A 23162-nucleotide genomic window follows, 5' to 3' on the forward strand; every position below is an offset into this window, starting at 1 on the left:
TCTTACAACAAAATCGAGAACTCTCCCTCAGTCCTCTGCCTGAGTCCATTTACGTCCTCGTCAGGTGGATGAATCCACATGAAACTGCACGTGACCACTGAGGGATGTGGCCCAGTGATCAAAGTGTTGATTCATGCAGTGACTTGATATAAAACAAGGCTTCGTCATCCATCTTCTCTCTCTGAGTCCACCGACAGCACCACTCTGCCATTCCAACCCTCACTGTGGTCTCAGGTGGAACTGATTTGCATCAGCGTGATGGCAGCATTTTTTCTCAGCAGTTCCAAATCTATGTTGTTATCACGTAACAACCACAAAACTAGAGGAAAGTTTTAGTCGTACAGACATTAACATGGAGGTGGCAGGAGCATGTCATCAGGTGACGCAGGCTTTTGAAAATAAACACATGAATATGAAGTCCCACACTGATCCAGACTCACAAGCTCGTCATGTCTTATTCACCGACTCCTTCTGGTACACCTCAGAACCTCAAGTACTTGTTCTACTCTGCTGCTGCTGCTACTACTACTACTACTACTACCTCTACTTCTTTGTACATGTTATGTTGTAATTGTTTGAATGAATTATAACACAGTAACTCTTTTCTTCCCAAGCAAAAGCTTCTTCAATCACTCAAGGGTAGAGTAACGACTGAACGTTCCTCTGGTTCTTAATCTGCTGTAATCTGCTCCTCTGTGTGTGTGTGTGTGTGTGTGTGTGTGTGTGTGTGTGTGTGTAGCTAGATGGACCGATATAAACATGTATATTCATACACACACAACACAACACATACATACATATTTGAATATATATATAGAAATGCATATACATAACAACATACTATATATATACATATTCATATCTATATATAGATATATATGTACATGCACACACAAACACAAACACACACACCAACAAGTCTGATGTCTGCAGCCTCACTACAAGAAAACCTACTCAGCGCTGCAGGTTGCTGGGATGCGCACGTCCCCAGGTGTGGACGAGTTCCCATGAATTCTCAAGTTGTTGAACAAACTTGCACTCCTGTAATGTAACGCGTCTGAGCTGTCAGAGTCCAGTCCATCAAGCAGGCTGCACAACAGCTAGCAGTGTAAGAACTGCTTCGATTAAGTCTGTCATACTTCCCAAGGAGAGTACGTTCATAAGGGTTAGTTACTGCTTAGTTAATGGTTAGTAAACAATCAGAGGGCGTGCAAGGACAGAGTTGTGCAGCCCTGAAAGAGCGAGACCCTCTACTCACTATACACACTACTGTATTTTTCCTGCAGTTGGTGAAACGGAGAGGAAAATGGAGACAACTAGGGACTAGGGTGGAAAAGAGGAAGAAGAACTTTTAAAAGTGAATTATGTGCATTTTTGACTGAGCACAAAACATGATCAGAATGTCTTGACAGATTCAGGACCACATCATAAATGGGTTATTAATCTGTTAATAATAAATATACAGACAGACACATACATCCTGTAGAGTGAGTTTTATACTTCACTACTGTTTTAGTACACAAGGATGAAGACAGCAGCTGGTGTCTCTGTGCAGCAGCACCCGACAGTGCTCTCTGGAGGAGAGCAGGGGGAAGGAGCGCCACATGTCCCTGTGTTCTACACGACTGGCGTGCTGACATCAGTCTGGATGGAAGGAACAGCGCCTGTGATGTCATTCACTTGAAAGAGAAACGGCCACCCACTGGGGCAAGGCCGATGTGTTCATGTTACAGGTCGTGAAAATAAAACTCACACTAGTGTTTCCAGTTTCTGGCTTCTCTCCTCTTACTATGCAGCACCAACAGTGAGTTGAAAAACTACACATCGCTGCCCCCATTTGGTCACACGTGGAAGTGCACAGGCTTCACTATCATTGTGACATAATACTGGCACACTTCTTCTGCGTGATGTGTACACTCTTGGCCAACAGGAAGTGAAATCAGCCAAGTGTTTTGCAGTTCTAAGAGTAGATCCTGAGACCTGGCATGGACTGGCATATGGAAAGATCATGTTTTACGAGCTCTGACTCAAGTGGAACTCGAGGGGAACAATACCAGCCCTGCCTCTCTGTCAGACTTTCCAAAAAGACTGAAATGGTGACGGAGTTTTTAAAACATAATCACCCCAACAAACTAGAGTTTCATATTTCACACGATAAATCGGTAAAATAAAAAATGCTCAGGAAGCTGAGGTGACCACTCCTCCCAAGAGCAACAGCTGCTGACGCTGGAGCTCAGAGTGAAGCTCTCAATCAACACCACAACCACTGAGACTGTGTGAGCTTTTATGATGCACGTAATCCTGCTCCAACCAAGACTACAAGACTGTCACTCCATTTCTTAAATGTTTCTGATGTTTCCTGAAGCCTCCAATGTTCTAAAGGAAGGCAGACAGATTTCAAAGCTTTCATAAGTCCCACCATCACTGCAGTCATATGGGCCGCAGATGTAGTGTGATTGATTATATATGCATGTGTGTGTGTGAGTGTGTGTCAGGGTTCCTACAAGTTTCAACAAGTCAAATTTAAGACCTTTTAAGACCTTTTTAAGACTTTTTGAATGAAATCTTAGACCTATTTGTGACACCATCTGATGGCTTTAGGTCATCAAAGGAATGGAGGGATGTGCTTCCCTCACACAAAGTGCTTGTTGTGGTGCTGAACCAAGTGGATCGATACATGAAAAAAGAGTCTCCAATGACGCATGGCAGCACCGAGCAATGTGAAAAAAGACAGATACAGAATTCTCAATTTCACCATTTATTTTGGCATTGACAAATGAACACTGCCACTCTCTTTCCCTACAGAGAAGGCAACTGGAGTAGGGGAGTGAATTCAAAAGTAATAATAATAATATAAATTTTAAAAAGTAAAAATTAGTGTGCATATCAGTGACATTTGTTGTATTGCGGTCCAGGGAACCTGGGCAGCGGTAGCGGAGACCTGCTCGCTGGAGGAGGTCGAGGCGTGGCAGCAGGTGCTGGGTCCGCTGGAGATTTCAGATATCTGGCTCGATGCAGCCTCTTACGCGTGTCTCATGTTTACCGGACGTCGCGTGCGACTCCAGGGCCGTCATCCCTCATGTTCCCACTTGAACATTTTTTTTGCACAAAGTGCAGTGGGCTTCGTGCGGATTTCCAGTCACTCTTTTCAGCCAGCATTTGAATTCTTTTCTGTCCAGCCACAGATCATTGAATCGGTATTCGCCCATTTTAGATACCTGATCAGACTCACCGCGCATCCACCACATGCAACCTGCTCGACTTTCTGTGCGACACGGAACTCTGACCACACAGATGTGATACGCAGCGTTTGGATTTCTCCTTTTATTGGTTCCACCTTAAATAATTTGTCGTTTATGTGGTTGAACTGATTTCATTGTCGGACACTCCTGCAGGAACATTTTTAACACGGTAGATCCAACGTAATGTCAATTTAAGACTTGCACCTCATTTTTAAGACCTACTACCAAAATTTAAGACTTTTTAAGGGCCCTTAAATTTCAGATTGTTGAATTTTAGACTTTTAAGACTTTTTAAGACAGTGTGGGAACCATGGTGTGTGTGTGTGTGTGTGTGTGTGTGTGGACAGCTCAATGCAGCTGTCCATTTCTGGTTTTCTCTCAGTTCAGGATTCACTGAAGTGGCACTCAGCAAAGGAGTTAGTCTTTGTCCACATTTTGCCCTTTGTGTTGATAAATGCATGAAAATATGAAATATATAACCTTATGGTGTATAAACGACTTTTTTATTTTCGCAGAGATACAGCAAGCAAAAGTTTCCAAAGAGACAAGCAGCAGCAATAACTGAACGCACAGTGAGCACATGTCTGAGAGCCATTGTGAATATGCACGAGTCAGTGAAAGGCTGCTGGTCTACGCTCTGCTGGGATTTCTGTATTTTACATCATCCGAAGCAGCTTCATCACAAACGCAGTGCTGGGTCGACTGTGACCATGCAGCAGCTCTCTGCTGGTGAGGGTGTCAGATACTACATGGGAGGGTCACGTATGTTCATCACTCACGTGTGCTGTGAGATGGTGAGAAGGGAAGGGAGGAGGAGGAGCGGTACACACTTCTCTAATTTAACAGCGTTCCAGCTTTAACAAGTGCATCAATGGCCATTAAACTTCAGCAAACACTGTAATATGACCAAATGTGAACGTGTCATCTCCACGACAGCCACCTGCGTGTGGGGGAGACGATGAGAAAGCTGGCACCAACTCTTCATGCCACCACTCAGTCACGGGTCACAGTCCGGCAACACCCCCAGACTAGTGATCAGAGCCGGGGGGTTGGGGGGTCCCTCCTGCTGCGGCGAGTCACCGTCACCCCTGCAGGGACAAGTGCTTCAGGACGTCCGTATAAACTGGTTAGCCAGCTGCTCAGATCGGAACCAGGTAGTGGTATGAGTCACATGGTTAAAGGTTAACTTGATGTAGAAACGGGGGATGCGCCCATTGCTAGGGACCAGAATCACATGGTTTCCATCTTGCCCAGCTTGACTAGTGACTGACCAGTCAGTGTCACATGTTTCCAATTCCTGTCTAGTCACTTGTCACGTTGTGATGCATCACCAGGAATGACGGCAAGTCTTTTTTTGTCTTTAAGGCATTGATCTGCACAGAACATGAAAACTTCACATGGATGGCACAGAATATCTGATCAATTTTCAAAATAAAACACCACGTGCAGGCAGAAACAAACCTGACGTAGAAATTGGACCAAGGACCAAAGTTCTGAAGTCAGAACGCGGCAAAGTTGTTTTATTGTTTTTTTTTTAAGATTTAATATTCAGTTTTTTTCTCAGACAGAACATCGGAGTCAGCAGTAATGGGTATGAGCAGGTCCCACGATAATAACAGTATAAATAATCATCACACATTTCAAAGATCCAAGGCTGCTTTGTAAAAGAGAAAGGAAATTAAAGCTGCAAGCAGCGTTGTTAGGGCCTGAGCCCCCGCGCGGCCTACGGCCGCGTCCTTGACACCGGCCCGAATCCAACGGTGTAATCGGCAAATCCCTAGGCCTTGTAGTTTAGGAGATACAAGCCTCAGTTCGCTGCACAGTGTGACTGCAGAGCTGAGAGCCGGCCATTTAAGAGCCCCTCCCTTCTCTGCTCGCTCTCTGCCATCTCTGTCAGAGTGGAGAGCAGAGGAGGATTTGGCAGTTTTACTGACAAACACAGTCATAACTCTGCATATGTTGGTCAAAAGTGTAATGTAAAGACATCAGTTCGTAGAGTTTTTTTCTCAGGAATTCAATGGTGTGTTTTCTGAAGGTGTGAGTGTTTTAGTTTAGAAGCTACAAGTGTTTGTTTGAGAGTATGTACATGAGGGCAGAGAAGTGCCAATTGTGGTTTCCATGACTACAGTAAACAAATCTCTGCCATCTCTGTCAGAGCTGAGAGCAGAGCTGCCAGCTGGCCCTTTAAGAACCCCTCCCCCGCTGCACTTTCTTTGATCTGTGCTAGAGTGGAGAGAGTGGAGGATTAAGAGAAATGTAGTGTGTAAAAGTTGAATAACTCGGCCTACGTTGGTGGAAAGTAACACAAAATACCATATTTTTGTAGGGATTTTTGTCAGGAATACAGTGATATGTTTTTAAAAGCTGTGCGATGTATGGTATAGACGTGAGAAGCATTTGTTCGAGAGTATGTACCATGAGAGGACACGGCCTCCCCATTGACTTCCATTGTAAGCGTGAAACGTGTCTCCCCCACTTTGAGGGCTTATAAAATCCAAACCGAGCGCGTAGTATATTAGCCTTTAAAGATTTTTGAAGAGCACAGTTGGGAGAGTAATGTGTGAAAGTTTGGAAGCCCTGGCATTTACGGTTTAGGAGGAGATAGATTTTGTTCGGGGAGTAAAAAAAGTCCTGATTTTGACAGTTTTGTCCAATTTGTGGACATTCTGTTGGAGATAGGTGAGGGGTCAGAGTGTAAGAATTGTTCGTCTTGATGAGACGAGTCCAGCAGTGTTGGTCCCATGTCTGTGGGAGTTTTGTGTGAGGAGTTATAGCGCGCGAAATTAAAAAAAATTATCTTTTTTTTGTGTGGCTCCCTAGGTGGCGCTATAGACTTTTGTGGCGTTTTTGTTTTTGATTAGTGAATGTTGAGACATACCGAACGATTGTGCCGAAATTCAGCGAATTTCATGCATGTTCAGGGGGTCAAATTAGATTATGCGCGTTATGCGCATTATGCGCATATAGCGCGCACTCATTGAGAGCAAGAACAGTATAATACCAGGTTTTGAATGGGTGTGTATGTGAAAACTGGCTCCGGGCCGTCTGGCCCAGTTGCCTCATGGGTGTTGGGGGGGCCTGGGACACTGTTTAGTGTGTGTTTTTAGTGTTTTTAGTGCTGCTAATGTGTTGCTCTGCCGAGCAAACATAATAGGGTCTTCGCCAGAAGTACCTTCTGGCTCAGGCCCTAACAATCTGAATAAACGCGGTGTCAGAGGCACTGTGTCACTACCCCGAGGCAGGTGGACTCTTAGGTCACCACACACCAACGCTCCTGACAGGTGACAAACGCATTGGGATGGAACTCGTGGACAGCGTGCTGACACGACGCCATCTCTGCGTAGAAACCAGGAGAGCAGGTGTCATTCAGGACGACTCAGGGAGGAGCGAAGGAAGCTGAGCTCAACTTAGAGAGCTCTCTGCATGTGGGGTTCAGTGTGTGTTTCCCTCGTTCATCTGTGTATACGAGACAGACTGCTGAGTGGCTCCATAATGATTCTGTCACGTCCCCATTTCATATTTTCCACCACAGGACATCTGGGCTTTGGCCCTACAGACACACTGCTGCAGGTGTCTGACGGTGTGTGTCAATCCCCACGTTCTGACATTTGCACATAAAAATAAATCCATTCATGAGACGAAAAAAGTAGAGGGTCAGCTTCTGTTCCACTGCCGTTTATAGAGCCGATACACTGGTTAATTACCTCTGACTGGGGCCATTTAACATGTAACTGATACAATGTCTATTCCTAAAAGTGGTACTAGGGGGGAGGATGAACCAATGCTAAAATCCTCCCAGGACCAAATTTTACCCCAAAATTTCCTTTCACATACACATCACACTTGTGTTTATTGGTCTGCAAACACAATCATTAAAGTAGCTGTGTATCCAGCCTGATCTCTGGTTTACAGCAACAAACACTTTTTATGATTAAATTACATCATCAGAATGGGGCGGCCCGGTGGAGCAGTGGTCCTCCCTGTGGCCCCCCACTGTGGTTCCTGCTGGGTTCTCTCCAGTACTCCAGCTTCCTCCACAGTCCAAAGACATCAAGAGGGACCAGGTTAATCCAGACTCTAAATTGACCGTAGGCGTGGCTGGGAGAGCCAATGGTTGTCTGTCTCTATGTGTTGGCCCTGCCATGGACTGGTGACCTGTCCAGGGGGAAGGCTGCCGGGATAGGCTCCACCCCCACCACCCTCAACAGGAGGAGAGGGAGAACATGGAGGGATGGATGGATGGATGGATGGATGGATGGAGGGATGATGGATGGATGGATGGATAATCAGAATGTGAGCTTGTGATCTTAGACCAATCATGAACCAAATCAATTCCAAGTCAAGCTAAAGCCCATGATATGAGCTAAACATGAAGAGTGTCAGGTCTTGACTGCACTCAGCCAGCCACGCCTCGACCATCTCATGTAACCAAACGCTTGCCTGCCAGTCAGCCATGAAGCACCCAGACAGGCTCAGATCACCCCTGTTTCAGGAGGGGAAGCCTTTTCCTCTGGATGCTCCTTTTATTCTGCAAATCCTGCATTTATGGTCAGGTTTTGAAACTTAAACTGCCGATCCACTCCAGAGCGGCGTGCACTGACATGCATGCTTCATGCGCCGCTCCTGTGATTTGTTCCACAGGACAGTCAATGAAGTGGAAATGGGTTTGTTCAGCAGCCGCATGCAGGTCTCTCGCACTGAGAGTCAAGTGTTCTTGGAATCAAAGCAACGTTTCTCTTAATGCCTGCATACGTTTACACGCTTTTCTTTTCATTGTGAGCAGGTTGAACTGAATGTGGAGCCAGTTATTGTGTAAGAGCAGTTTTGTGTTGACTTCTTCTGAGTGTGTGAGGGAGCAGGACAGTCATATCAGCCAGTGAGCACATTTTAAAAACCAGAAGTCGACACAAGTGTTTTGTCTGCTCAGTTCCTTTTTTGGCAGACAGCTGAGCACGAGTCATGGGAGACGTGAGAAATGATATGGAGTCGGTTTCAGTTTCCCTCTGGCGTTGGACGTTACCACAACCATTTTGGCTGCTGGTGACATGGCCAGGGTTAAGAGGGCTTGTCCTCAGGCTTCTTCATTCAGACACAAGCAGAACATGAGACGGCTCCCTACACATTTCTGACACCTGATACCCACGGATGTCAGAACCACGGAACTCCTACTCCACCTATCTGCATTTCCTCTGACACACACAGTGGACACAGTCGCAAGACACTGCTGCCCAGCAGACGCCCTGCAATGATACTGCTGTCACAAAGCTTTCAGTAGCGTCATTTAAGTTTCAGTGAGTTTAAAGTGCACAACAACATTCAATGTGATAAATAAAATTCATTCCATTTGGGGAAAACAAGCTTCTTCTCCCGATGTGATAGAAACACTGTCAGTGCAGCAGCCAATAGCGGAGTGTTTCTGACACAAGGTATAAATGGAGCAACACACATTTAACCAATCAGCATCCTCCAATCTGAGGCCTCAAGGGTGCTGAATATACCACCACAGGCAGAGAACTCAGCGGTGGAGTCGGGACACCTGATATTACTCACAGTGATGAGCATGTGCACTCAAAACACAGACGAAACCAACAAAATCCATTTGAGATTCCATTTTGAGACTTTACACATCAAGGAGTTCAGCCCAGATCGACCTGATGTGGAGAGAGACAGTCGCGACTATAGAAGGGGAACTAGACAGCCATGATTAGCTCAGTTGGTAGACCGTCTGGCTCAGGCCCTGAGACAGTGAGTCCTCTGCAGAGACCGCAGGTTTGACTCCCACCGGTGGCTTTTAGCTGCATGTGACTCCACATTCTGTCTCTCTAGCTGGATACACTCATGCTGACGCTGAATTTGGACCCTTTTTGTGGCTATATTTGATATTAGCATAAGACATCATCCACCAACTTATGGACTATCTGGCTATTTTGTCTTAACAGTGTGTTTGCTAACACTCTCTTCATCTTTCATCCCTTTAGTCTCTTTTGGTCAGTAAATAGGATGGCTATGTCACAGAGCTCTGGTCGGCTCCCTCAAGCTGCTGAATGAAACGGACTTAATACGTCACAGTGGTTTCAGACCAATTAAAAAGTTAAACTCTCCAGCCACAGGTGTCCGCTCTCTGTATGTGGGTGTTTCTTTCTGCACTTCTGATTCTACACTCCATTTTGTTCACAAACAGTTTTTATAGCAATGATGGCTGAAAGCCAAAATGACTCACAGCTAAATGTGTAAGTAGCCCACCACACGCTGCTGACCTACAGATGGAAAACCCCATGACTACCAGCACCAAACCAGAGAACCCGGGGGGGGGGGGGGGGACGACGACATCACACTTCATGCTGTTCTCCAAAACTTCTTTCAGCTGCTGGAAAATTGTCACCAATATAAATCCTGCATGCTATCAGTCTAGTCACCAGCAGCTCTCTATTTATGTGCAGAACATTAAAAACAAATACATTATTATATACTGTGAGATGAAGTGAAACAGAGATTAAAGCTACAGAGAAACTAGGGGAGTTCTTCACATGTTGGATGCAGGACTCCTGAAAACAAATAACTGATTCAACACACAGATCATTTCCAGGATTGTGCTAACAGAAACGTTCTCTGTCTGACATGTAAGGACACGCCCTCCTCATGGGTGTGGCGTGTAAGCAACTAACAACTGCAGCCAACATCCCATGCAGGACTGGCAGGGGAGGCTGCAGACATGGAGGCCAGGCAGCAGCAGGTCGAGTGGATGCCAGCGCCCAGTTGGTGTCCATGTGCTGACTGCTAGGCTCCAAATAAAGCACAGGTCAGCACATGATACCCAGCGTGCATGCCTTTAAAATATGAATACACACACGCACGCACGCAAACTTGATGCTGGGTCAGGACTTGAATTTAAGACTTAACTTCATCTACATCATACTAACCCACTGTGACCAGATCATATGCATACCAGTATCTATACCTTACAAGCCTCTTTACATACACACATTTTACAGATGGTCTAAGACAGGGGTGGGCAAACTTTTTGGCTCAGGGGCCACTTGGACTTTCAAAAATTGACAGAAGGGCCGGGCCAGCACCCGATGCAAACGTATCAAACATAAACAAAAAAAAGCATGAAAGTGTTAATTCTTACATTCACTCTTAGTGGGAACAGTGTTGTTGATCACCCTTTTTTGCCAGTGCATCGAAGTCTGGTGTTGGTTTTGTTGTGGCAAGAACAGATCTGAGGTGTCCATCACTCAGCTGGGATCTGTGGGGTGCTCTGTTGGTGTTCATCACACTACAAGTCTGGTCACACACATAAGTAGAGCCAAACATCACCAGCATCCTCTGTGCCATCTTCTGGTCGTTTGGAAATGTGGCTGCGCTTAATGAACACTGGAGATAAATCAGCTCCAACTGCAACTCCTGGGGCGCTGTTTCAGGGTCGTGTGTGAAGGGACATGACACCAGCTGAAGTGACTGGTCAATTTTGTCAAAAGCACCGAGCAGGGAACCGCCGGCAGAATTCTTTGTGCAGGTCGTCCGGTGATTTCTTGTATTTTTTTCACATGTCAAGGAGCCAGTGTGGGGAAATGAGCGAATGACTTGTTCACGCAATTATCTCGAACACACGCGAGACCACGAGATCCCGCAGTAAAACAACAACAGCTTACTTTGATTCTTCGACGAGGAAGAACTGTTTGTCTGGCCATCTATCCAATTTTCTGCTTCTCCCATGGGTACGTTTGCTTGTCAGTCACCCTTTGATCAACTGCCTGTTGACCTGATGTCATCGGTTATGACGTAATGTTTATGTGAAGTTGTGATCAGCTATATATGACCTGCGTAGTGTTTTATTTTGAAAGGGGCGGAAGTATATTATGTTGATTCTGTGTCTGATTTCCTGTCTGGTGCAATCTGGTCTGTTGAGCTTGACGCGATTTAGCAAAAGCTCCATCAAAAATTGAACTGCTACGCATTGATAGTGCTGCGGCGCGGAGACACGCTGCTGGGACGCTGTTAAGACGTGACATTAGAGTGGCGGCGATCAGCTCCGTGACCGCGGCACAGCCGTTCTGTGGCGCTTTGACATAAGCCGAATGCAGCACCTCGTGGGATGCCCGGCATTCCAGGACAAGGTCAAATGAATGCAGTCATAATTATGATATGATTTAATTTGGGCAATTCTGTCAATTTCTGGCGGGCCGAATTAAAAAGGCCAACGGGCCGGATGTGGCCCACGGGCCGTAGTTTGCCCACCTGTGGTCTATGTTTCTTGTACACAGCAAATGACATCATCAAAAACAGCTTCTAATTTATTCCAAAACACACACAACTTCATTTAAAGCTCCACAAAGAATCTGATAAACAAGATAAAGACAATAATATGCGATATAAAGATTCCCACTCTGGACGCGGACATCTTCAGCAGTCCAACTCCTCCATCAATCAATTACTCAACTGACATGAAATTACCATGCGACCATAATCAACACTGACAGAAACGCCAGCGCAGCCATACCGAGGGTGCGGCGGCTCCGGAGCCATGACCACGTGCAACATTTGTATTTGGGTGAATGGGGTGTCCCGAGTGGGAACACGGCTGATCCCGATAATCAACGGTGGAGTGCAGACCAGGCTCCCGTGTCGTCACTAACTATTCACAGCAGGCCAAATCAATCACATATCCTCGAAGGGTTTTTATAGCAGCTGCTACGTGACCGTTGGTTGTTAAGAACACAGGTTGTAAACACGTTGCCTCGATACAAGGTTTTTATGAGAGGGAAAATCTATCGGGATGTTCTCAAGTAAATGTTACTTTTTAAGTAGGTCGCAGCACTGACAGACCTTTTATTCAGCTCGGTCCAGTAAACCCCTGTTTAATACAAATAAAATAGGAGGAGGTCATTGTGTGTTTTGCATCCGTACCAAAACACGCCAGACTGAGACAATTAACACTGAGGCACACAGCGAACTGGGATGTGAGCGTACCGTTCAACGTCTGAGGAGCCAAGAACAGAGGAGGCGCTGGGGGCATGCGGGCACCAGGGCCACGGGGCTCTGTCAGAGGCTGAGACGTCCGAGATTTTCTAACAATCCCTTTCAAATCCAACACATTCTGGAGATGCTAGTCCCTGCAGAATCCCATTCATCTGTCACTGGCTGCCTAATCTCTCCTAAATCCAGACGTAATCTTCATCACCCTCAATACGGGAACAACATCAGTAATTGCTCGAGTGAAATCACACCATTTCACTAGAATATTTTCATACTTGACGAGCCTGATGGCCTCTCGGGCAGGAGGAGGGAACGCTGGAGAAGCTACCTGCCGCCATCCTTCAGCACGCTCATGTCAGTCGTCCAAACTGCCACTTCCTCCTTACTCGACCTGTTACTCAATCTCCACACAACCCAGATTTTGCAACCTCGATGACAAAAGAGCATTGCAATGTTCCACTTGTACATTTTCACCAAGACATTTCGAGAACTTTTTGATGCCTGGCCTGCAAACTTCCACAGCAGACATGAAAATGAGGAATAAAAACCCACACTGATATCACAGCTCACCATGGGGTTCAGTGCCATGATCATGAACGAGACGCTGAGCATCACGGCCAACCTCAGTCTCATCTCCTCGGTCCATTTGTAGTTGCCCGTACATGAATTGATGCTTTGACATTTAAAAATGAACAAAGCCAATGCTGTCCTCTTGATCTCAATTGAAGAAAATGAAATAAATCAAGATTGCGTTGGAGAAGCAAAGTCTAAGGCTGAGCAATGAGTGCTTCAGTTGATTACATCACATTTATGTTTCAACATTCAGATAAAGCATCATTTATTTCAGTATGGGCAGACATGCACGAATTTCAGGGAAAAAAATTGGACACTGGATTAAGTGTCAGGTTTATTTCATGCTGACATACTAGAGTCCAGATCTGTACTATGACTCAGTACCTCTGGAAATACTATTAAAAGCGAGACATGCATGATAACATGGGCGTGTAATTGGCAATCAATCGTTATCCATCCAACGACAGATCTCTTTATCAGTCTGGGTCTCTTCCTCTGCTGATCCTGTTCAGGAAGCGATGGGGCAAATATAGGACTTCAAATGTTTTGGAAGTGAGGAAATATAATACTTTTCTGAACTCAGACAAAACTGGAATGTTGCTACTGAAGCTCAGATTTAAAGCAGAAGAATTGGTTTTTTTTTCATCAAATTTTAATTGATAAAATGGAAAAAGCATGTTGATCAAAAAAAAATTCTTTGTTTTATGTTGATGTTTCGGAGATGCGTTCACTGACAGCCAGACATTGAATGGAACCCAGGAGAGCAACACTGGTGTCGCTAGGAAGTTTCAGCATTAGTGCCACACGTGAAGACCATCATCCCTCCATCATCCATCCATGTTCCCCCTCTTCTCCTGTTCAGGGTGGTGGGGGTGGAGCCTATCCCAGCAGCCTTCCTCCTGGACAGGTCACCAGTCCATGGCAGGGCCAACACATAGAGACAGACAACTATTGGCTCTCCCAGCCACGCCTACGGTCAATTTAGAGTCTGGATTAACCTGGTCCCTCTTGATGTCTTTGGACTGTGGAGGAAGCTGGAGTACCAGAGAGAACCCAGCAGGAACAGGGAGAACATGGAGACTCACCCAGAAAGACCCCCTGCCCTACAGCAACTCTGAGGGGACACGATTCCTCTGAAACTCTCAGATGACTCTCCCTCATCAGGGATGGACGATGCCATCAACCACTGACTCGTCCCTGATGTTGCTGCCACGTCTCATGCGGTCTGAGGAGAAGGAAATCTCCGACGGTGTAATGGCAGCATCTTCCTCTCATTACCCGCCTCCATTACCTATTTCATCGTCCAGGAATCTAATTAGCAGAAGCATCCTGGATCAGTACACAGATGAAGGTAAATCAACCAGCTGCCCCACCACCAGTCACCTATTGATCTGTGCACTGGATGGATGACGCGGAGGATTTACGATCCATGACCACTACCTGAGTGACCCTTCAGAATTACGAGGACGGATCAGAAGGTCTGAACAGATCCTCTGGTGATCACTCGTGTCTCATGGTGCAGTGTTAGTGCGGTTCGGGTCTGTTCTCCAGCCTCCCGTCCTCTGACAGTAGAGGATCCGTCTGGATCACGCGTTCCACTCAAGCACAGTCTGAACTTTGAATTCACCAACAAACAAACAAACAAAAATAACAGGAAGTGCAGGCTGACATGTTCATCAGTCGCCTTATTCACACCACAAAGAATGATCAGAACAACCAACGTCTCTTATCACACCACAAGTGACACGCCTGATCAGACACGGTGAAAATCAGAAACTGATTAGACTAGACTCTCTGTGCACCATGACGCTTCCCCAGCACATCTGCCCTAAGCGGATCCGGACCCAGACAGCGGATCCGGACCCAGACAACGAATCTGGACCGAGTCCTCCTGCTTGTCCTCTTGTCTCAAAGCATCGATCCGGTTCTTCAGAACTGCTAACTCAAGCCTACTGAACCCAACAGGCTGGTCAGACTGTGGGAGCAGATTCACTGCAGCGTCTCACCATCACAAGGAACCACAGCAAGTGACCCGTGCCATAACTCACCACACTTTAACCAAACACCTCACGCTCCAACGGTCACTCATGAATACACACACACACACACACACACACACACACACACACACACACACACACACACACCAGGAGCACAGTGAGCAGCAGTGATTCCAGCAGCTTCTCGCCAGGACAGACGCATCACTGCAGATTAGAACCTGCACTGGATTACCCTGTCGGTTACAAACACGCAGCGGGTCATCAAGGCGCCAGTGAACGTGTGGAACATCAGGGTTTCATCTAGAACCTGCAGGTCGGAGTTGAGGCTCTTTACTGGCCTCAACCACAGTGGAGCTGCTGGGACCCCAGAGCTCCACCTCCCTCTCTGGCCAACACTTCAGTCCCAGTAATCAAAAGTAGGATTTTCCAGTATCAACACCTGATCAGACCAGTAGCTGATACCAGCCACGTGACACCTTTACAGAGCCAAAAGTGGAAAAGGGAAGTTTTCTTTATTTTTCAAAGCTCTTCGCTCACGTCGGTGTCGTCACCATCACCAAAACGCGGGTTGGCGGGACTGATTGTGATACCTGAAGCGACGGATCAATATCTTCAGATATGGATGACCTGCTGGTCTATGAGGGTGGGGCTGCCAACGTTATCAGGCGGTTGGGGTTCTTGTGCCCCCCCCCCCCCCCCCCACTGACCTGAGCAGCTGATGCGAACACGACCGACGGTGTGATGTCACCAACCGCCGGAGCCCCCCCCCCCCCCAAAAAAAACAAACAAAACAAAACAAAACAAAACAGTTAGACCGTGTTGGGGGGCTCCGGTTGCACGCGCTCCAGGTGTCGGCGGGAGTCGGTGAGTGCCGCCCAAACTTTCCATCAGACAATACAAGGTTGCGGGATAAAGAGCTCGAGGCTAATCCTCCAGGGACCAGATAAGAAGTGGGACGCGCGCGTGCGACCGGCTGCCGTCTTACCGTACTTGTTGGGCTCCCGGTTGTACTCCAGTATGGGCACCACGGCGTCGGGGTCCTGCGGCTCAAACACCGAGTCCTCCCCCGCCTCCTGAGCCGCTTCTCTGCCGTCGCTGCCGCCGGTGCACGGTGCCGGGTCAGCGACAACCGAGTCCGAGGGCTCCCCGTCCCCGGGCACCACTCCTCCGCCGCCAACCGGCACCACCACGAACCTCTCGCCCATGTCCCTCCTTCTCCTCTACTCAGGTCGGACTCTCAGTGGAGGAAAGTCCGGTTGACCTCTGCGGTTCACACTCGGTACAAGCACACCGGACAGCTCACACCGGGACACGCGCTCACTCGGCGATCGGAGGATTGATTACAGTAGCGGCGGCCCCGCCCCCCGCGCCCGCTCATTGGCTGCTCGGGGTTGCGAGCGCTGTCAATCATACACAAAGGCAAATCTTGAACGAGCGATCTCATCACTTCCAGGAGACAATTAATTTACCTGGAACAGAGTTTGGAGAGGACAGACCACTGCCGGGAGGGAGACACTCCTGTGACTTGGGGTGGAGGACAGAGACACTCAGGGAGGGAGACACTCCTGTGACTTGGGGTGGAGGACAGAGACACTCAGGGAGGGAGACACTCCTGTGACTTGGGGTGGAGGACAGAGACACTCAGGGAGGGAGACACTCCTGTGACTCCGGGTGGGAGACAGAGACACTCAGGGAGGGAGACACTCCTGTGACTCGGGGTGGGAGACAGAGACACTAGGGAGGGAGACACTTCTGTGACTTGGGGTGGAGGACAGAGACACTCAGGGAGGGAGACACTCCTGTGACTTGGGGCGGGGGACAGAGACACTCATGGTGAGAGACACTCCCAGGACCTGCAGTGGGATGCACACACACAAACACACACACACACACACACACACACACACACACACACACACACACACACACACACACACAATGACACTTTCAGGGTCTTAAAGCGAGGCTGCATCAGCACGGCGCTGCCAGCTCCCAGCAGCCTGCCACCTGAATGCAACATCACACTCATTGAAGGAAATCAGCGACGGTTCAGTCAGCGGCCACCAGCACAGCAGAGTGGATGCTGATGGATGTCTCGGACAGAGCACCACCTCTCCCAGGAGCATCAGGCCTTCTCCTCAATGGCAGGCCTTCCTCTCTCTGTGCTCCATGCTATCCCTGCACTGCATCCCAGCACCAATGTTTGCTTCTCTGGATCAGCACCATTGCCTCCATGCTATCAGGGGTTCTGGTGGAAAAATATCCAACCAGAACCTCCTCACAGAGGCCACGCAGGCGGCAGGCTGTTGGACAGAACAAGTGGAACCTGCAACAAAACGAAGACTCAACTCAGAGCCGGCAGGTCAGACCGGAGGGTCGTGGTGGAGACGTGGGGTTCAGATCCCATCGTGCGCCGTGTATAATACAGAAAGACTTTGATTATTTTAGACTGCACTGTCACTGCTGGCGGTGACTGCACAGACACACGACCCGGAGGATTCCTCGTCTGTGCCCCTCTGGCTCCGGCCATGTTCCTGCCCTCGTCATTTCTTATCCAGGCCACTCAGCCTGCATGTCAACCACGTTCGACTGCCTGGCATTTACTCTTAAGCTGCCCAGAGCCTATGGGGGGGGTTCTGGAGGAACTCCAGGGGGCCACTCAGACAGTAATTGCTTGAATGGTGTTAAGTGGACGTCTAAAACGGACAGCTGGTGGGCCAGTTGGGTGACCGAGGGCTGGGGGGTGCTGGACGGGGAGTTCCCGTATTTCAGTTCCAAGATGCACTGTGGGTTTTTCTCTCTGTAAATGTGCCTGACTTCTGTCCGAGCAGACGGTTGTTCAACGGCTGGATGCAGTCAAGGCAGGACGCAAGAGCCACATTCATCATCTGAGTTCAGAGAGAGACAAACGGGCCAGATTAGGTTTTAATCTGGGTGTGAACAGATGTGGCCTTGGCAGCTCAACCACAGCTGGAAGGGTTCCGGGTGACAAATGTCAGCCTTCATCTCCTTGCCTTGCTCCTCTTTGCCTTTGGGGATTGGAGGAACGTACAAATGGAACATGGTTGTTTGGTTGATGTGACATCCAAGTCAGCAAAGACCTGATGAGAGTAACGTTACGTGTCTTTATAACTGATGGTATCAACAGGAAGGTTTGTACTGCTGACACCTCTGGACATTCAGAGAGAAAACATTTATTACATGTTAGTGATGACAAATTCTCCAGGTCAGTTAGAATGATGGCATGTTTGTGTTTCCTTGGGTAATTGATTATTATTGTCATCAATATTGTTATTATTATTATTATTATTATTCTACCTGGTACAAACTACTTCGGACAGATATCCTGTGAAATTACACTGGACCTGAGTATATGATTGATTTATAATTTCATAATTTAGGACCATTTAGAAAACCCAGTGCAGGATTTGCCAAGATGTTTGACGTGGCGGGGAGTCTGAGGAGCTCTCCTGGGACCTACTGGGTCACTTCTCAGGTGCTTCTGGAAAACAAACCCTGTATTTTCACGTCAAGTTCTGTTACCAATGTCTGAATTTTGATTAAAAGTGAAATTATTTAAGGAGCTCAGAAAAAGCAACATAATTAAGTGTGAATACATGAACTTTTATTTCACAGGAAGTACTTTATGCCCCAGCGACATGCCCGTGATCCTTCCTCATGTCTCCACCTGTGTCTGTGTGTGGAGGGCGGGGCTTCTGTCAGACACCTGGTGATGCCACACACCTGCAACTCATCTCCTCATCTGCCACAGTATAAGAATGCTGGTCAACACATCACCAGTTTGTCGGCTTCTTGGAGCTGGTTTCCAGTTTGACTCATCTCTCAGGTATTCGTCGTGGTCGCGTCCTCGTGCCAGATTATTTCCTGTGTCTGCTCCTCACATCTGACCTGCACCTGTAAACAAATTCCACTCCCAGGATTCTGCGCCAGCCTCCGACAGAACTCCACTCCTCAGTCAACCCACCTTGTGTCTGATTGTTGAGCCCTACAGTCTTAAACTGGAACAACTCGAGCTCCCACTTTGGCTTTGTGAGGTCAGACTTCTCCTGACAGAGGTGAGAGCCTGCCTGTGCAGTCTCCTGTAATGATCATGTGGAGGTACAGAGCAACAGCTGACACACAGTCTCCTCTCATCCTTTCCAAACACTCACCCACTGTCAGCGCCGTGGTAATCAGGGAGGCTGCTTCTGTTATTCCGGGCGTTTTCCCCTCCAGTGACGAGAGGAAAATCGTAGTTGGGACAAGTGAAGAGTGTCACTTCCCAGGAACGCAAAGAAACATGAATCTATGAAATATCTCTCATTTCCAAGGTTGTATTGTCTGTGTCTGTGTGAGAGCCAGTCTGTGTAAGCTGAGACTGAAGGCTTATTATGTCATACAGGCTCCGTCACTGGGCCACTGCCTCCAACTTGTTTTCTCCAGAATCTCAAACACACAGGCTCCTTGATAAAGTTTTCTGCGTGGCAGCAATCAGAGTCATTTAGTGTAGGTAGCTGCTGACTGGCTCCCTGAAGACTGCTTCAGCTGTGCCAGTGAGCTGACTGGAGCACCGATGCGTGCCTGGAGCATATGTGGGTCAGCGCTGCAGCAGGAACAGGGGCTTCTATTATGAAATGGGTCCCCCACTGCCACCATTGTGCTCCTCTGTCAGAACAGACAGTGACGGGTCATCGGAGGTGCATCCTTGGCTCTGTAGTCACAGAGAGCCTCGGGCAGGGGGGGTTGTAGATACACAGTAGGAACAACAGAAGCTACTCTAACATTTGAATGGACTTTTGTTAAAATTCATGATGAAAATTAAAACAAACAAACACTAAGATTAAAAGCTCTGTTTATCTTCAGAGAAACAACCTGAAAGGAGCAAAGATTCCAAACTGATCGTCTTTTGAAGACATGCAGAAAGTAGCAGAGCAGCCATGACTTTGACAAAGTGCAAATATTAGCCAGGATCAAGAACGAGAGGTTGCTGAGGTGCAAACAGTCCCTGGGGGGACGGCAGAGGGGAGCTGAGAGGTGGTGATTACGGAGGGGCAGGAGACTTGTTTTTGTTTGCCTGCAGATGGCACGCTGTTTGTAACGAGATCCCTGGGGCTGCGCTATTCATCAGGGACGTGTGTGTGTGTGTGCGTGTGTCTGTGTGGGAGAGAGATGCAGAGAAGATGAATACAGTTTACATCTGGACCTGCGTCAAAACGTCCCATTGTGTGTGACAGTAACTGAGCACACGAGTCACATCTGGCTGAGTCTGCTGTCTGTCACAGTCGGCAGACAAAATATCTAACAGACCTGCTTGATGGAGACAAACTAGATCCTCACGATGGTGACGATGTCGTCTCCTCGCTGCAGATTGACTTATTTCTCTGAATTCAGTGTGAATGTGATTAACTTTAGCACATTACTGGACTTTGTCTGGCCAAACCTTCAAGGTTAAGTGCAAAAGCACCAAAACTAGTGGAACTCTGGATTTATTGTTTATTTTTATCACTTGCGTGTTAAAGTTGTTTGTTTTTTGATCTCAAATCAAAGGGCTTGTGGATTACTGAGTATGCAGCTGGATTAAGAAGACGTGGATTATACCAGATGTTGACCTGGAGAGTTTCTGATGTTTGTGGTCAGTTTAGCTGTTGTTAGCTGTCAGGCTCCATTAGCTTAAAGCTAAATTATGTTTGTCTCGTTCTGGAGTCACAAAGAAGTGATGCTGGAGGGGAAATCATCTTTGTGAGCTCAAGACCCACTGTCCCTGAGTACTTGAGGGTAATAATACTCTTTTGGGGTGATGTATAACCCAAATAAAATTCTTGGGATTTCAAGTTTGAAGCAAACAAAAAACTAACAAGCAAATCATGCCTTCAAGTTCTGCACCTCTGAATTGTCCGTCCGTCTGTCCTGCTCTGGTAACTCCATCTCAGATCACCTTTGGGGAATTTCTGAAGATGCTGCACCAATGTCCGCTGGGACTCGTGGATGAACTGAAAAGATGTTGGTGGTCAAAGGTCAGGGTCACTGTGACAGGCGTACATGATGATTTCTGCTGACGAATGCCCTACCCAGCTCCACCCAGCGTTTCAGAGATGGACTGAGTCCTGCTATATAGAGGAACCCTTCAGGAAAACCTGCAGCTCATACATGGTATGAAGTGTGGCCTGAAACTCCAAAGGTTTAATTTTTACATCATTAGGACAAAAGTCCATGTAAGACATGCATCTCCTTTCTACTCTGCATCATCATGTAATTCAGTAATCAGATCAGATGGTGGACGAGGACACAGGGGGAGGTGAAAGGAACCTCGCTCACCTCATTAAATTAGGGTCCAACATGCTGGAAATGTCTACGGCTCTTAAATAATGAGGGTTCAGCAGATAAAGAGAGCTGAAGATATGAGCTGGAATGCAGTGTGGCAAGGTTTTCAGGGAGAACTGGACCCATGTACAGACAGCAGCCAAGGGAGTGCAACAGAAACATCTTTATTCAAAAAGGCAAACACAACACGGGGGCTTCAAAGTACGACGGAAGAAAAAAAGTATCGACTCAAAGAGTCAACAGGCCCAACTCCTGGACGAGCAGGAAATCAAAGTACCAATGAAAAGGAGTTCAACGGCAAGACGGGAAACCAAGGACTTACTGGGAACACAGAGGAACAGGGGACACGACGTGGAGCGTGACAAAGACGACAGTTACAGTGAACCGACAAGCGACAAGGGGAAACAGAGGTTGGATACACAAGGAAACGAGCCACAGGTGATGCAATCATACACAGGTGAGCCACACGAGGTAACCACAGCAGGGAGCACAGGAAGACCAGAGGAACTAGAGACAGACCAAGACAAACGGGAGAGCAGCGGAAGACAGGACAGGAACCACAACATAAAACAGGAAATCAAGACACAGACCATGGCACAGTGAGGCCACAGCATCCAGACGGAACTCAGGTTCAGATTCATGGCAAAGTCACAAAATATAAGAGATACCAAGGAATACACAGTGCCAGGATCATCAAATTTGGCAGTGGTGTGGCTCGGAGATGGAATGGCCGTCTAGCAACCTAACGCTCACTGGTTCATCCCTCACTTCCCCCAGTGACCATGTCCAAGTGTCCTTGAGCAAGTTCCTGAACCCCTGCTCCTGATCAGTAGGGTGGCACCTTGCATGGCAGCTCCACCATCAGTGTGTGAGTGAGTGAATGAGACATCCTCAAGCGCCTTGAGTGCCGTTAAGGTGGAAAGGCGCTGTGTGAAGTCCATTTACCAAACAAGTTTAATTCTTTTCGTGCCATCATCTGTTTTTCTGATTTCCAGGCATCACTGGAACTCCGTCGAGCTGACTAGCTCAGCTGGATGCCTCCCCGTAGGCTCCTACAGACGCCACCATCAACACACTTGGTTGTATTTGGCTCTGACTTTAGCCTGGAGACTGAGGGGAAGGCCTTCGCCTGGACCATAGGAGTGCTCTGATTGGCTGTCTGCTGTTTGATGGGCGTATCCTGACCTGTGAGTCACCTCGGTTCAGTGTAACACCTGGACAGGCTGAGGACGAGAGACCCAATCACACCTGCAGCTAATTAGCATGTTCATCCTCTTGTCAGTGGGCAGCAATGAATATTAAAATGGTTTCTGACTGTCAGACTGGATCTGGATTTTCTGAACCACTGACAATGTAAGAAGACCACCTTTGCTGAGTAGCATAATTAAATAATGGATTAAATACCAATTATATTACTTGTTTTACCTGAAGTCATTGTATTGCTACGCAGATTTGTTCACAAAGAAGAGCTTTATCATAATGTGGCTCCATAAAAGTACACATTTAGTTTGTGTGTATGCAGTCTCAGGTTTTAAATATTAAAACCAACGAAGCAAATGTTCCGTTGTCCAAAAACACTGTTTAAGCCTGATGGCGGCAGGTCTTTGTGTGGGTGAGCTGAAGCAGCTTCTACGCCTGAGGGCAAACCTGTGAGACAGGAACATTTTCTGTGCATGTATGAAGTGTTGCTGCTGCGACTGGGACTCAGGAAAGATGGCGGTGAAAACAGCAGTATTGCATTTATGCTGTTGAGTGTAGTATCCAACAGTGATTAGGACGGTAAACCTCGGCTAATTAACATGCTGTGATATGGAATTTTACGTGTGAGTGTGATTATGTGGAGGAGCAGCTAACACGGTCCTGTCCTGATGGACAAACTTCCAATATTCATATAATTATTAGTTGATGGAAATACAAATAATTGGCAGCCTGTCATAACTTCTTTCTTGAGGTCTTTCGTCTGCCAGCTGCCTCTGTTGGCCTGCAGCCCTGATGGTGGCTCTACAGCAACCATCTTAATTTTGAAAAATTTTCAAATTGATAAATA

At 47.3% G+C, this 23162-nt stretch overlaps 1 protein-coding gene and 1 long non-coding RNA gene across 6 annotated transcripts in view; one reads left to right on the forward strand and one right to left on the reverse strand.

Annotated features, from left to right (window-relative positions):
- Nucleotides 1-16123, reverse strand: part of slc12a7b (solute carrier family 12 member 7b) — a 76060-nt gene extending 59937 nt beyond the window's left edge. For 3 of the 4 annotated variants that reach the window (XM_086191977.1, XM_086191976.1, XM_086191974.1), the window contains exon 1: nucleotides 15780-16122. In XM_086191977.1, coding sequence (XP_086048103.1) covers nucleotides 15780-15999 — 220 coding nt within the window. In that variant the 5' untranslated portion in view covers nucleotides 16000-16122. Of the gene's footprint in view, nucleotides 1-15779 lie in introns of all 4 variants that reach the window. The other variant, XM_086191973.1, reaches the window with a different exon arrangement.
- On the forward strand, nucleotides 15644-22604 carry LOC147242034 (uncharacterized). Of its 2 annotated transcripts, none has more exons than XR_015111005.1 (4): nucleotides 15644-15658; nucleotides 18431-18641; nucleotides 18733-18870; nucleotides 22111-22604. It is a non-coding gene; the product is annotated as an uncharacterized LOC147242034 (long non-coding RNA). The 2 variants fall into 2 exon arrangements; XR_015111004.1 differs by lacking the exon at nucleotides 15644-15658 and adding an exon at nucleotides 18102-18290.
- The last annotated feature ends 558 nt before the right edge of the window (nucleotides 22605-23162 follow it).

This window comes from Aulostomus chinensis, chromosome 21 (assembly GCF_037954235.1).
Source record: "Aulostomus chinensis isolate RoL2024-O1b breed Wild chromosome 21, RoL_Achi_v1.0, whole genome shotgun sequence".
NCBI classification, from domain to species: Eukaryota; Metazoa; Chordata; class Actinopteri; order Syngnathiformes; family Aulostomidae; genus Aulostomus; species Aulostomus chinensis.